The sequence below is a fragment of the Manacus candei genome, unplaced genomic scaffold (assembly GCF_025592945.1).
Source record: "Manacus candei isolate 608988 ecotype Guabito, Panama unplaced genomic scaffold, ASM2559294v1 h1tg000005l, whole genome shotgun sequence".
Taxonomy (NCBI): domain Eukaryota; kingdom Metazoa; phylum Chordata; class Aves; order Passeriformes; family Pipridae; genus Manacus; species Manacus candei.
In genome coordinates this window covers 1,387,741-1,401,206 of record NW_026138053.1, presented here as the reverse complement: position 1 = coordinate 1,401,206, position 13,466 = coordinate 1,387,741, and the positions used below count along the sequence as shown (strand labels likewise).

General features: G+C 48.8%; 2 protein-coding genes and 3 non-coding genes across 17 annotated transcripts in view; 2 read left to right on the top strand and 3 right to left on the bottom strand.

Moving 5' to 3' along the window:
• Positions 1-4,653, top strand: part of KIF2C (kinesin family member 2C) — a 50,359-nt gene extending 45,706 nt beyond the window's left edge. For all 11 annotated transcript variants that reach the window (XM_051807687.1, XM_051807607.1, XM_051807703.1 and 8 more), the window contains 7 exons: positions 623-827; positions 1,251-1,361; positions 1,864-1,931; positions 3,133-3,235; positions 3,313-3,429; positions 3,794-3,929; positions 4,124-4,653. In XM_051807687.1, the coding sequence (XP_051663647.1) occupies positions 623-827; positions 1,251-1,361; positions 1,864-1,931; positions 3,133-3,235; positions 3,313-3,429; positions 3,794-3,929; positions 4,124-4,200 (817 nt within the window). In that variant the 3' untranslated portion in view covers positions 4,201-4,653. The remainder of the gene's footprint in view (positions 1-622; positions 828-1,250; positions 1,362-1,863; positions 1,932-3,132; positions 3,236-3,312; positions 3,430-3,793; positions 3,930-4,123) is intronic.
• TMEM53 (transmembrane protein 53) overlaps positions 1-13,466 on the top strand; it is a 38,225-nt gene that overhangs the window by 18,384 nt on the left and 6,375 nt on the right. The gene's annotated exons all lie outside the window — the stretch shown is intronic.
• LOC127480479 (U5 spliceosomal RNA) lies at positions 7,226-7,340 on the bottom strand. The gene has a single exon (XR_007907915.1). It is a non-coding gene; the product is annotated as a U5 spliceosomal RNA (small nuclear RNA).
• Positions 7,809-7,923, bottom strand: LOC127480569 (U5 spliceosomal RNA). Its single transcript, XR_007907955.1, has one exon. It is a non-coding gene; the product is annotated as a U5 spliceosomal RNA (small nuclear RNA).
• Positions 8,768-8,882, bottom strand: LOC127480576 (U5 spliceosomal RNA). The gene has a single exon (XR_007907958.1). It is a non-coding gene; the product is annotated as a U5 spliceosomal RNA (small nuclear RNA).

Here is a 13,466-nt window from a genome sequence, read left to right as displayed (position 1 = left end):
CCCTCCCTTTCCCCCATCAGTAGGGATCCAGGTGGGACAGTGAACCTGCCAGCATTCTCAGAGAATAAATTACAATGAAGGTCACAGGCAGGTTTAACTTGAAAAGCCAATCTGTGCCTTGCAGTGATGGGACAGGAGCAGCTGCACAGCAGAGGTGAAGTGCCAAGCCAGCTTGGCTGGAGAAGGGGATTTACCATGACTGTAATGTGCTAGAACAGCTAATGCTGTTTAGTGGGAAGCTTGGCTGAGCTTACTATATAATGGCAGATGCATTAGGAAAATGACAGTGGCTGTGCTGAAGGTGTGACTTCCAGCTCCAAGTGCCTGTGAGGCATTAGCATCAGAAAGGCATTCCAGTGTAGGCTGGCTGAATTGAGCCAAGCAGCTTAAATAGCCTTACATCTCTATAACCAGGGTGCAGGTTCATTTTTTTCACAGCAGTCCCATGCTCTTGTATCAGAAGTAACTCCATAATTCACACAAACTTGAAGTATTAATGTGTGGGATAAAACCTGGGAGGTTAAACAATTTAATTGAATGGCTGCAGGCCTTGCCTAGTGCTGTCAGGACCTGTTGTCTCCCATGACACAGTTCTAATGCTTGTTTGCCATCTTTGCTGTAGGACATCTGGGCAGACTTTTGCAAATGCCAGCTCTTCACGGTCACACGCCTGCTTCCAAATCATACTGCGCCAAAGAGGACAACTGATTGGCAAATTTTCCTTGGTGGATCTGGCAGGAAATGAGAGGGGTGCAGACACAGCTAGTGCTGATCGGCAGACGCGAATGGAAGGTGCAGAAATCAATAAGAGCTTGCTGGCTTTGAAGGTGAGCTAATAGGTCAGGGAACAAAGAGTGATAATCCACATATGGATTCTGTTCAACTCCGGGGTTATCAGGAAAAGAACAGCCAAGAAAATATTTAGTATGTGAGCAAGCCTGAAAATGGGGTATACTTCCATTTAGAGTGTTTCCAGGAAAGCAGTGCAGACTTGTCAGGCCAGACACTGGTACAGCCTCATTCAAGTTGTCTTTTTTTTTTTTTTTTCACATATGATTTTTTTCACATACCTGCTGTCCTGTGACAGTCAAATATCTGGTGTATATTTTAAAGGCTATGAAGGACTACAGAGCAGTAGATGTGACCATTGTTCAGCCTGTTGGGTTTACCAGCAGCTGGTGGTTGATAGCCTGCAGAGCTGTCTGAGGAGAGATACCGATACTGCATTCACAAGACTTATCTTTTCTTAGGAGTGTATCCGAGCTTTAGGGCAGAACAAGTCTCACACCCCTTTTCGGGAGAGCAAGCTGACCCAGGTGCTAAGAGACTCTTTCATAGGAACAAACTCAAGGACCTGTATGGTGAGTATGCATGTCAAACACACTGCTTATGGGTTCTGCAATTTGACCAGTACCTGCACATTCTCCTAGAATGAGCGGATTTTGAAGTCAGAAAGCTTCAGATCTCTCTCTCAAAAAAAAAAAAGTCATACAGTTTCTTCACAGAAACTTGCCCATGGTGACTGAGATAATAGATTGGTGAGCTATGCCCAGTTCCCATAGAAGCAGAGCTGCAGAAGACACTTTCATACAGTGAATCTGTAGGAGAGTCTGGTGTGCTCTCAAAGGACTTTTCTTCCTGTGGAGGGTGAATCACAGTGGGTGTACACAAAGCAAGTGGAAAGTTTGATATAGGGCTCCTGGCATGTCCAACAGAAGATATAAAGAAAAATGGACTTGACAGAGTGCGTCAACTCTGACCCTTTGTCCTAAAATATCCCAGCTGTGTGGTGAGATCTGTAGAACCATTAACATGAACAAAAGTCAGATGTGAGAGTCACTGAGGTTTCTGTTCTGTTTGCAGATAGCAATGATTTCTCCAGGCATGAATTCGTGTGAGTACACCTTAAACACGCTGAGATACGCTGACAGGTAATGGCCTTTCAGACCTGGGGATTCTAATCTTGCTGCAAAAGGTGTTTTGGCTGCTTTTACTCTGACCTTTGGAATCTCAGGTTCTTTTGTATTGTTTGTAATGGCAACCTGGAGGTTGGTTGTTAGGAGCAAATTATCTTAGAGCTGTCATATGAAACTAACCTGGGTGTTTGCTGTGTGAGACACAACAGAGATGTGTAAAACCATGAGTAATGCCTCCTTTCCTCAGAGGAGTCTACTCTCATGGTAGACTTTGGACTACCCTGGTTCCTGTAGGGAGTTTCCCCTGTCCTGAATGGTTACCTCCATGCCCTTTACTTTTTGTAGTACTTGGGGTCCCGTCTGTAAGGATGTGCCAAGAATGTGTGTCACGAATGAGTGTTTAGGTTACTCAAAGAATCACTGGCAAAGGTATCGGCAAAAGCAGGTTTAAAAATAAAGTGATAGTACAACAGTTTGTTGGCAAGGTTCACTCTACTACTTACTAGGCAGAAGGCAGTTAAAGCACACAGAGAAGAATCAGACTAAAATCAACCTAAAATGATCTACGTGGAGGCTGGGGAATGGAAAAAGGGGTAAGGATGGGAAAACAGTAAGGATAAAAAGGAATAAGGAAGACCCTCCTACTGAGTCACAAGGTTCAGAGTGGACTCCCTTGCTAAGCTTAGCCCTGGACTTAACCAATGGTTTAAGTCTTAAGATTTAACCACGCTTAATCCATAGCCTAATTGAAACAATTTAACAAAAGATTCTATAAAATTTACTCTAAGCACAACAATAACTCGCAGGCCTAACTTACTTATGAATCTAATGTACTTAAGAATCTAAGAGAGCAACCTTCACAGTATATTTGCCATAGCACACTGGCACACACTCTGACCTGAGGGACTGTGTACAAGGTGTATGTGCCACCTGCTGTGAAGGGGCTTCAGTCCGAGCTCAAGTGGTGTGTGACTGCCAGAGTGGATGGTTGGACAGGAAAGTTTTTCCTTAATGCAAATGTCTCTTGGCTTTCCTTCTCATAGTCTTCAGGGGTATCTGCCCACGTGAGCTTGTTCAGGGGGTGGTAATGTGCAGTGCTTTAAGTGCAGCTGAATGTCTCTTGCTGAGCACTGACTGATTGGAGCAGCTGCTTTGTGATGCTGTAGCTGAGAAACTGCTGGAAGAAGAATTTGAGTGACAAATCTTCTTGTTGCAGAGTGAAAGAGCTCAGCCCTCATGATGGAGGTAGTGACACGCAGAATCAGATGGAGACTGAGGAAATGGAGACTGGTGGAGAAGGCTTGGGTCTTCAATACAGTGTACGTGTGTGCAGTGGGCTGAAGAGAACTCAAAGCTGGGAAAAACTTGCTGTTCTTACGTGTGCTGTTTCTTTCAGTTCTCCAAGGATGAGGAGGAAGATCTTTCTCCCCACATGTTCAACTATCGTGAAGCTATGACTCAAGTTAGTGAACGGGAGGAGAAGGTTGTAGAACAGCTTAGAGAACTGAGACAGGTATGTGGAAGTGGCAAGCCCAGCCCAGGCTGCCTTCTACATGTTGATAGCAGCTTGCCTTGTCTGAGCCAAGTGCTGCTGGGGAGGCTCTAGGCTGTAATGTACAGTGGTGTTACTTTTTCCTCACCACTAACTTTTTTTCCTCTGGTTTCCTGCCCAACTGGTTAAACTGGGGTGTTTCAGTGCTTTTTGGCCTGCTGGATCCTCTTCCTCTCCAACTAGCAACTTCTACTTCTTGCTAATGAGCACTGACTGCTCCTGCTCTGCAGATGCTCAGCTCTGTTGGCTGGAGTGCCAGATGTGAAGCAACTAATTGAATTTCCAGAAAGTCAACTTCTCATTACTGTTATCCCTGTAAATATAGAGAATGATGACAATGCTGAGTGAAGTTGACTACCTCCTGGGAATCACAGAGAAACCTGACTATGATCTCGAGACCTTTGTGAGCAGAGCTAAGTACTTCGTAGAGGACGGCTCAAGAAATTTCCTCAGCGTTAGAGGTATGTGAGTGCCTGTCTCGGACGAGCACTGTCACTAATGCTTTTCCAAAGACCTGAAAGTAACCCCAGCATACCTGTGGGGGTTTGAGCACCCAGTCCTTCTGCATAGCTCTCAGCTCTGCTGAGAGGGATAGCTGGGCTGGGAAACTCAGCTTCCAGGTCAGTCACCCTGTCACTCCTATCTTCCTTTACAGAAACACTGGATGCCCTGGGGGCTGCCATGCAACTGGAGGAGCAAGCTAGCAAGCAGATAAGAAGGCAGAGGCCTTAGTCATTACAGCAAAATCTGGTTCACAAGCAATCTTTCACACACTTGTCTTGTCTTGCATGTCTGTCAGTGGTTTGTGTCAGTCGTTTTAAATGTGGTAGAGTGTCTGCAGGCCACGTGTGCCCAAGGGCAGTGAACACGGCAGCCTTTTTCTCCATGGCCTGTATCAGGGGACTCAGCAAAGTGCTAAAATGCACTCACTACAAGGCTTGGGGAGGAAGCCTGAGGGTCTGCAGTCTCTGCCTGAGAGATGCCTGGCATCTGGCCTTTTGCTGGTGACAATGGTGTCCCCTAATAGAACTAAATACACATGTATAGTACATAACCTTTCCAGATGTGCTTGAAGCACTGCAAAAGTGTTGCAAGTTTTGCTTTTCTAGAAACAAAATGGACTATGTGATTGTAAAACTCAGTATTTTAAGAAGTTGAATAAATAAATGTTCTTGGATTTAATTATCTTCTGTCCTATAAAATATATTTCTTGCTGATTTTGGTAAAGTCTAACAGCCCTAAAGACTGGCTGGTTGTATAGAGAGGCTGATTTCTTGGATGAAGTTTTTTTCCAAAGTCTTTATACTTGTAATGTTTACATAAAAATCACTTGAAATAAGTTTTGTCTCTTAATTTTGAGATCTTGCTGGGTAGAACTTGCCTAACATGGGGGAAGCTAGTTTAGAGGGTACCTATCCTCCTATATAGTGAGTGGCTCAGCTATTTTATCAGGTAAGTAGGAAGGGCCCTGTGAGACTCGTTTGTACCACTGGAGCTTATGTAGGTTTTGAAGATAGCCACAGGATCTTATTTTATATTTCTTCATATATTTCCCATTTTATGCCACATAAAATACACAAGGATGTTCAGTAGCCCCCCAAAATCTGTATTTGAGGGCAGAAATGCAAAGCTGGGCCCTGGCCCATGTGCGCAGTCTGGGTACTGGTGGGTGTATACACCCTGTCCTCTGGGAAAGAGCAGGTTGGGGAGATAGGTGTGAGACGTGCTGCTGCCTGCTCTTTCCTATTTGTTCAGCTCAGGCCAGGGGTTGTCTTGAAAAGAACAAAACAGGCCTGTAGGCTCTAGGTTCAGCAACATTGGATGCAGCTATGCAAGCATCAGATCACAAGGGGAGCCTTCTACTACTATTCCTTCTTTGAGCTGTCTTCTCCCTCTGAAAGTTAAGGGTGTAATTTCAGTGACAGTGCATCCAGCTCTGCACTCACCTTCTGTGGACTGCGTCCTTGCCATGTCTCTGGGGATGCTGACTAGAGGGGAGGCCAGTTATTCAGTCTGGACTGGATCCATTTTTGTGTGCCAGGTTTCAGGATGGGCCTGGAAAAGACAGCAAAAGATCTTTGTGGGATGTGGGCAAGCAGTAGTCATAAGCAGCTAAAGAAGGAATCCCTCAACCCCAACAGGATCCTTCTCCACAGCTGGGGAACGTTGTGATGAGCAGTTTAGGTACTGGGGGCAGTGTGGGGCTGAGAACTCTGAAGGTTTCTGAACGGTCAAAGCTGACTTGGATCTGGGCTCTGCCTGCATCATGCTCATATGGCACATCCAGAGTAAAAGGGCTGTTATGCCCTACTGAGTCTGGACAAAAGCAAGATGGTCCTGTTCTGCTTCAGGTGTAACTGCTTTTGGATTACCCAGCCTTTCCACGTGATACCTGGGTGCAAGAAACAAAGTATTGCCCCTTGTTTGTTCTACCTCCCCACCCTGGACTTAATATTGTTTACTAATCTGTATATCTAATGCAGGAGCCAGAGACCTGATTTCTAGGCCATCATCCCTCTACCCTGGGTGGGGGAAGAAGCACACAACAAATGGAGTCTGGGCCTCTTGGTGCAACCCTCATTGAAAATGCTGTTTCCAGCCCTAGTGGCACCAACAGATAGGAAGAAGAGTCCCAAAATAAACAAGAAATGTTTGGCTGTGCATGGATTAGCAGTCACCGTTTAATGATTGGCAAGAGCTTCCTAGTGTTTATTAAAGTCTGTCAAGTTTCTTGTGTGACCAAAAAGAACACAGGATTCAAACACCACCACTGTTACTTCTGCATAGCCTGGAAGACTCTCCACGAATGTCTCCCTACCTACCAAGAGTTTTCTGTCATCTGCTTTTGCAGGAAAAGTGTTCTGACAGCACTATCTTGTGGACACTATGGGAAATTCATACTGAATGAACCGATTTCAGCATAAATTGCTGACTTTCCTTTAAGTATTCTGCAGTCAGTTGTGGACACTAGGTTTTCTAATGGGTGGCCGATGTCAAAAAAGGGTGTTTTGCAGTTATGTGGAGAATACAGGGGCCACAAGCAATGCAGCACCATTCAGCCCTGTGTGGGACCTGGATTGCTTCTAGGCCCAGCCATAGGAGGTGACAGCACACAAGGCCAGAGCAGACTTCACATCTCCCTGTAAATAAAACTTCAAGCCAGCTCCAGTGTCAGTAGCAGGGAGCATCTGAGCACTACTACCTGCAGGCAGTGACTCTGCCCCATTCCTGAACACACTCACCCCTGAGCAGCTTTGTGCTGGAGAGATGGCACAGCTGGGGTAGTGCCAGAAAGAGGGGTGAACCCTCTCTGGGAAGAACATGTCCCAGTCCTTTCCTACCCAAAGGAAGCCACATGAGGGTCCCTTTCACGGTCCTGTAAATTTTTCTCCAATGTCTCACCCAATGACTTTTGTGGCAGCCAGGGTGAGCCCTGCAGATGGGGGACCCTGAGAGAAACACCCTGCTGGTCGCCCTGGCTTGTCACAGATAGCTGTGTGCTTAGGGACCGTGGTGAACTATTGTACCTTTGGCAGTCTCCTCGCAGCAGGTAAACGCTTTCCTCCTGGGAGGGGTTAATAACGAACCAGGACCTGAGCAGGGAGAGAGATGCATAAATGGACAGATATGACACCACCCGGTGACGGATGGTGGAGCAGCAGGAGTAACAACCTCCATCACAAAAAGGCTGTCGCCCCACATCGTGTATGCCCATTCCAATCACATTTAGAGCTCTATTTTTCACACATATAGGGTTAGCTCCACCGAAATGGAGCCTCAAAAAATTATTCGACACTCGTACTTGTTTCTCTCCTCAGAAATCTTTAGTAAAAGGCAAAAGATTTATACGATCTGAAGAGAAACCAGAGTATGCCTCTCCCTCCCTCCCCGACGCTGCCGCCGCCTGCCCCACGCCCCACACGTCAGGGTGACACGGGCCCGCCCGGCTCTCCCGGCCCCGCAGCCCCGGCCCGGCCCGGCCCCGCGGGGCGCACACACCGGGCGGCCCCGACAGCCCGGGCGGGGCAGCGGCCGCAGCGCCGGACACCGGCGGGGCCGCGGGGCACCCTGGGTATGCAAATCACCGGTAACGAGGAGGCGCTAATGAGGAAGAGGAGGAGGAGGAGGAGGCGCGGGCGGGGAGGTGTGGGTGAACTCCGTAGGCACCAGCCCCAGTCCTGGAGCAGATCCCTTCTCCCCACGGTACGAATCGCGAGGGATCATTTCCTCCGCGGCGCCGCATCGCAACTTTGTAACCCGACAGTCACTCTCACCACGCTGAGCGCATGTGTGAAAGATATTTAAATGAGCTCTTTCTGTTTTTTAACCAAAATAAGGGCAGCTCCATCGAAATGGAGCCTCAAAAAATTTCTTGACACTCGTACTTGTTCCTCTCCACGGAAATCTTTAGTAAAAGGCGAAAGATTTATACGATCTGAAGAGAAACCAGAGCATATAGATCATTTTTCCTGCACATGCACCCCCTCCCTGACGCTGCCCCAGAGGACACGGCGACCCTCCGTCGCCTCCCCCAGCTCGGTCCCAGCTCCCCGCCCGTTCCACACCCCTGCCGGCCCCAGCCCCGGCCGCGGCTCGGAGGGGCGGCTGTCGGCGGGACCGGCCGGGCGCTGCCCGCACTGCACCCCGGGTATGCTGATCGCGCCGTGCCGGGGAGGCCACGCCCGGGGCTACCTGCCCTGCTGCTGGGGCGGGGCGGGCCCGGCGGGGACAGCGAGGGGAGGCGGACGGGGATGCTGGAGGAGCCCGGCTGCGGTCGCACGGTTTCCTCGGCAGCGCGGCGCAGAGGGTGAAAGTCGGCTCCGGGAGAGGCCGCCGTACGCCTCTGCCACGGACCGAAGGGAGGGGGGTCGCGGTAACGACTGGGCTCCTCCGGGATCCTCCCAGGTCGCGCCAAGACCGCTGGAGCGGGGGCCCGGGCGAGGCTGGAGCGCCCGGACAGCAGGGCAGGTTCCCGGCTGGCCGCTTCTCCCGGAGCCCGAATAGCTGGCACGCAGCCGCTGCGCTGCACCGCCCGAGCCCCCCCGGTCGCTCGCCCATGTTCTGATGGGACAGGGGTGATGGGGGGGCTGCCCCGGCCGGGGCACGGGCGCTGCGGAGGGACTGAGTACCGGGGTCAGGGTGAGCACCGGCGCGGAACCGACCCCGCAGCAGACACTGCTCCTACCGCTGGAAAGGGCAGTAATTGACCTTGTCTGCACTGCAACCCCACAAACTGAGTCCGGATCTATCACAATTCTCTACTACTATTTGTTTTTCTATTTTTAACCAGGATAGGGTCAGCTCCACCGAAATGGAGCCTCAAAAAATTATTCGACACTCGTACTTGTTCCTCTCCACGGAAATCTTTAGTAAAAGGCGAAAGATTTATACGATCTGAAGAGAAACCGGAGTATACCAACAATTGGTCCCCTGTACATACCTATCCACAGCTTTCTCTCTATAGGTCATGGCGACCCCGCGACCCCCCGGTTCCACCATCCTCTTCCCCGGCCCGTTCACCCGGCAGGGACTGGCCCGGCCCGCACCGGGACCAGCGGCCCCGGAGAGCGGCGGCACCGAAAGGCTTTACCGGGGCTGCGGTACCGGGCGCGGTGCACCCTGGGTATGCAAATGAATGAATACTAATGAGGCCGCGCGCTCCGGCGGGAGGGGGCTGTGGGGATACGTGGCCGGGAGCTCCAGCGCTCGCCCTTCACCCCCGCCACACTTGCCCAGGCCAGCCACGGCCTGCCCCAGAGTGCCCAAGGTGGGTACACAGATCCTGCTTTCCTAATCCAGGTGCACAGAGCGCAGCACGCCCAGCACGGGCTCGCCGAGGGCACAGGGCACCTCTCCCACCATGTCCTGGGGAGAAAGGGCAGAGTGACAGGGACAGCCTTAACACAGTTCTCCAGGCAGTTCTCTTCCGGGCACCGGGGCTGCTCAGTGCAGCCCCAGTGCCAGGGAGACGCACACAGCCCCTGTCTGGGCAGGAAGGATTGGCACAGACGCAAACACTTCCCATTTCTCCCCGCAAGGCTCAGTACTCACCTGCACAACCCTGAGCATCGGCAGAGCCCGTGCTGGGCCTGTGGAGAGGTACAGAGCAGCACAGGTACAAGGTAGACCTGGTTCTGGTACTTGGGACTGCCATGGCCTGAAGAGTCCAGCAGAACCTGTGTGTCTTCTTGACCCTCTGCTTTGTTGGAAGAGGCCAAGAACTTGGCAAGGTTTGGTACCTCTATGCAGAGAAAGAGATGCCAACTCATGTGCCTGGAGGAGAATAAGTCACCCATCTCAGCTGTTTCACTGCTACCCCAAGAGAACCCAGTATCACATCACACTTGGAGTGTGGCTCAAAGAGCCAGGAAAAAAATTCTCTGCCCTTCTGCGTGTGTTTACGGAAGCAGAGTCTGGCGCTGGAATGCCAAACAGAGCTGCTAAGGACCCTGCTGCTGATCCTGCTGCTTCGTCTCTTGGAGGAAGCTGTGACAGCATGTATCACCCCATGGCCTCTGACAACATCCTCCAACTACAGAACTAACAGGGTTTGGTTTCCACTGGCAAGGAGAAAAAAACGGGAAAAAAAATGTTGTAATGTTCTTTCAAAGATATGAGCTGCAAAACCCTCCCACCCCAGAGGGGAACTCTGGGAAAGTTTGCAGTAGGTGAATGCTGCAGGTAAGAATAGAAACTGTTTTGTGGTTTTAACGGGAGGAATTGCAGCCAGCAGGGCAGCAATATTGTGCCAATATGACTGTGAAGAAAGTGAGCTTGTTAAAAAATGAGAGGGGATGAAATGCAGGCACTCAACAATAGCTGAACTCCTTCCAGCCAGACCAGCGCTGCAGTGATCTGCCATCTGCAGGTGGAGGGGTGGGAGTGGCTCAGCACAGCAAGGAACCCCGGGGGTCAGAGGTCAGGGAGAACTCCTTGCCTGAATTAAAACAATTCCTATATAGATGGATGCTGCCTACTGTAGCTTTCGCGAATGAGCTCCTTATACTCCCTACCAGTATCTGCAGTGAGTGGCAGCAGCTTTACAGACTCCCTTTTGTCCTCTTCTTTCAGGTGGTACAGCCCCGGTATTTCCAGGGGAATTGAGGCACCTCCGATCTCCAGAAATTCATTAAGGTATCTGTGGCTTCAAAGATAGAGGGAACAAAGCCAGAAGCATCTCCTGCCTTGGAGCCCATCTTCCTCTGCCAGCAGGCTGTGCTCCTGGGAGCCATCACCTCCTGCCTCGCTGCAGCAGATGGAGGTCTGAACTGGGTACTGTCTCTTGCAAGAGAGCATGGATCTTCCTCTCACAGGCAGGCAGAGGCAGCACGCTCATCCCAGTGCAAGAAAAACACTAATTCTACATTCTTCAGAGACAGGTTACATGGCTTTCCCTTCAGTTTCATCTTTAGATAGCCAGGTTGTTTTTCAGACCTGCAGAACACGGCTGGATATGAATGTCTCCGTGCAGAGCTTATTCTTTAAACTAATTTTTGGTAGAGAACTTGCCCCTCTTCTCCATCTCACTACCACACAGCACCTCCAGCTGTCTGAGGAAACAGATATGCCATCCTGAGCCATGCTGTTAGGTGAACCAGGAACTAGCTGGCTCCCTGGGAGAACTCCAGCTCCAGCTCTTGTTCTGCCGTGCTTTTAATGAAACTGTCCAGGATGCAGCTTTGAGCAACTTTGTGGGCACTATCCCATTCATGCAAGAAAACCATGAGCTTCCTGATGGCTTCTTGCTCTTTGACAGAAGTCAGGATCTCTTCTGCCTAGAGAAAAATAAGAAAGAAGTTTAAAAAGGGCTGTGAAGATAGAGGAAGGCCGTACTAAGGAATTACTATCAAAATCACATTTAAAATCTCTGGCAAATAATACTAAAGCTCTTACTAACCATTAATTTAATCTCATTTTCCCTTATACTCATGTCATAGATAGGAAAACTGAGGCAAAAGGAGAGTTCCAGGTATGTCTGAAGCTGCACAATGAATCTGTGACAGACTTGAGATTATTTTCCGGGGCAGGTGGTTTCACTACAGGAGCTCTCTTCTCTGCTCTGTTAATAAAGTCATTTTGATGTTTCCCATTACCCCAGCCCTGGTTTCTCACTAGCCTCATGATATGAACACTGCATCTCATATCTGACCTGCCAGGGAATAAATAGGGTGAAATGAGAGCAGAAATAGGTATGGATTTATGGGGAGTGACAGGGTCAAGGGGGCTATAAATGCCTCTTAGCGAAGCAGTGCAGCCCTCACTCACGTGCTGGAGTGACAGTCATCTGGACTGGGCCCACATCCACCCCAGGAATATGTGCCTGGCCTTGGCAGTGGAAGAGTGCTTTGGCACCCTTTGATGTGACAGACATTTGCTCAGGTTTCTTCCTGTCTAATTTCCCAGGCATGTTTTTAAACAATCTAAGAAAAGCTAAAATGATAAGAGCTATAGGCAAGAAGGCAGAAACCCCAGAAACATCCTGTGTCAGCACTTCCTTCCATCCCTTCACACAGGTGTTAAATAAAGTAACCCACATCTTGCCAAATTTCTTTGGCACACTTTTGGCTCAGTAAGATAATCCCTATTCCAGCTTGACACATGTGAAGGTGTACTTTGTAGGGAGGTGAAATGTCAGGGATCAAGCTCTCCATTTGCTCAGGTAGGTGGCAATCCCACCGCTGTGTATGTGTTTGGCTGGAGGACACTGACCAGTCCCAAGGAGTCAGACACCAGGATCTGTGTCCACACACAGATACAGAAGGAGGGATAAGGTTGCAAACAGCTGCATTGACACAGGTGCCTTGTCCTCCACCAATCTCTATCAACATGCCTAAGGATAAGAAAGGAGTTCTCACCTTGTCTAATGCACTTCTTGGACTTCCTGCCCAAGAAAAGCACCATTTTAGGTTTAAGTGTGGTTTAGGAGAAAAAAAGTTAGAACAACACACAATCTTTGGATTTCAGAACAAGGAGTTTCTTTCAATGTAATACAAATCACCACGATTACCAGTTCCCTAGCTACAAAATTCTTAAGTCCTTTCTCCTGGAATCTGGAGCAAAATTCCAAAGCAGTTCCAGAATATCCCCAAGATACTTGCTCAAAAGTAACTTTTTATTCCTATTATCAGAGCCAGACTGAAAACAGTGACTAAGAGGTGAACATGTATCTCAGGACCTGAAAACAAACAAACAAACAAACAAAGTCTTTAAGGAACAATGTTTAAGAATTGAGATGAAATTTCATTTGGGAATTTACGGTCTGTGCTCTGTAAGGAGTCTGTGTCCTTGGCAGGGCGTTTTCAGGACCTCCTTTGAGGGGAAGGAGGTTTAAAATAAATCCATTTTCCCAAAATAGTTGTGATTGAAAATGTTATTAGCCATAACAAATGTTAGTGCTGACAGGAGAATGGCCTGTTAGGGGCCTCGGCTGAAACAGTCAAGTGAAAGTCATATTTCACATTATTGCAAGCATTTTCCTGTGATTTACAGAATATTTGTGAAACATTACTTACAAGGCATATGATTGATATTGAGGGAACAGCTCATGTGCGGGGGGAATCTGTATTTCACAGAGACTGTTTGCATGAAATTTACAGTCCCATAAAGTGCTCCTCTGTCCTCAACAGAGATCTAGTTAAAAGAACTTTACAGTCTGAAACATCCCAAAATTGATTCTAAATTAACATTTCTGTATTTATGTTTAAGATGCTGGTGGTGTACTGCTATCCCATTTTTATTATAAAGCTGCAGCAACCCTCCCACTCTTCAGAAATACCAGCACCAGCCTCTGGACGTGAGGATTTTAGTGATACAAAGGGCTTGCCTGTGGATCAATGGAAAAAAAAAGAGGAGTTTGAAACAGTGATGACATGGGGCTTCAGAGGATTCAGTGGTTACTCTGGCTGCTGTAATCACAGCATCTGCTGACACAGTAGTCTTTAAGCCAACGTTGCAAAGTACCCTGAAAATGTGCATTAATATTGTTATTATGATCATTT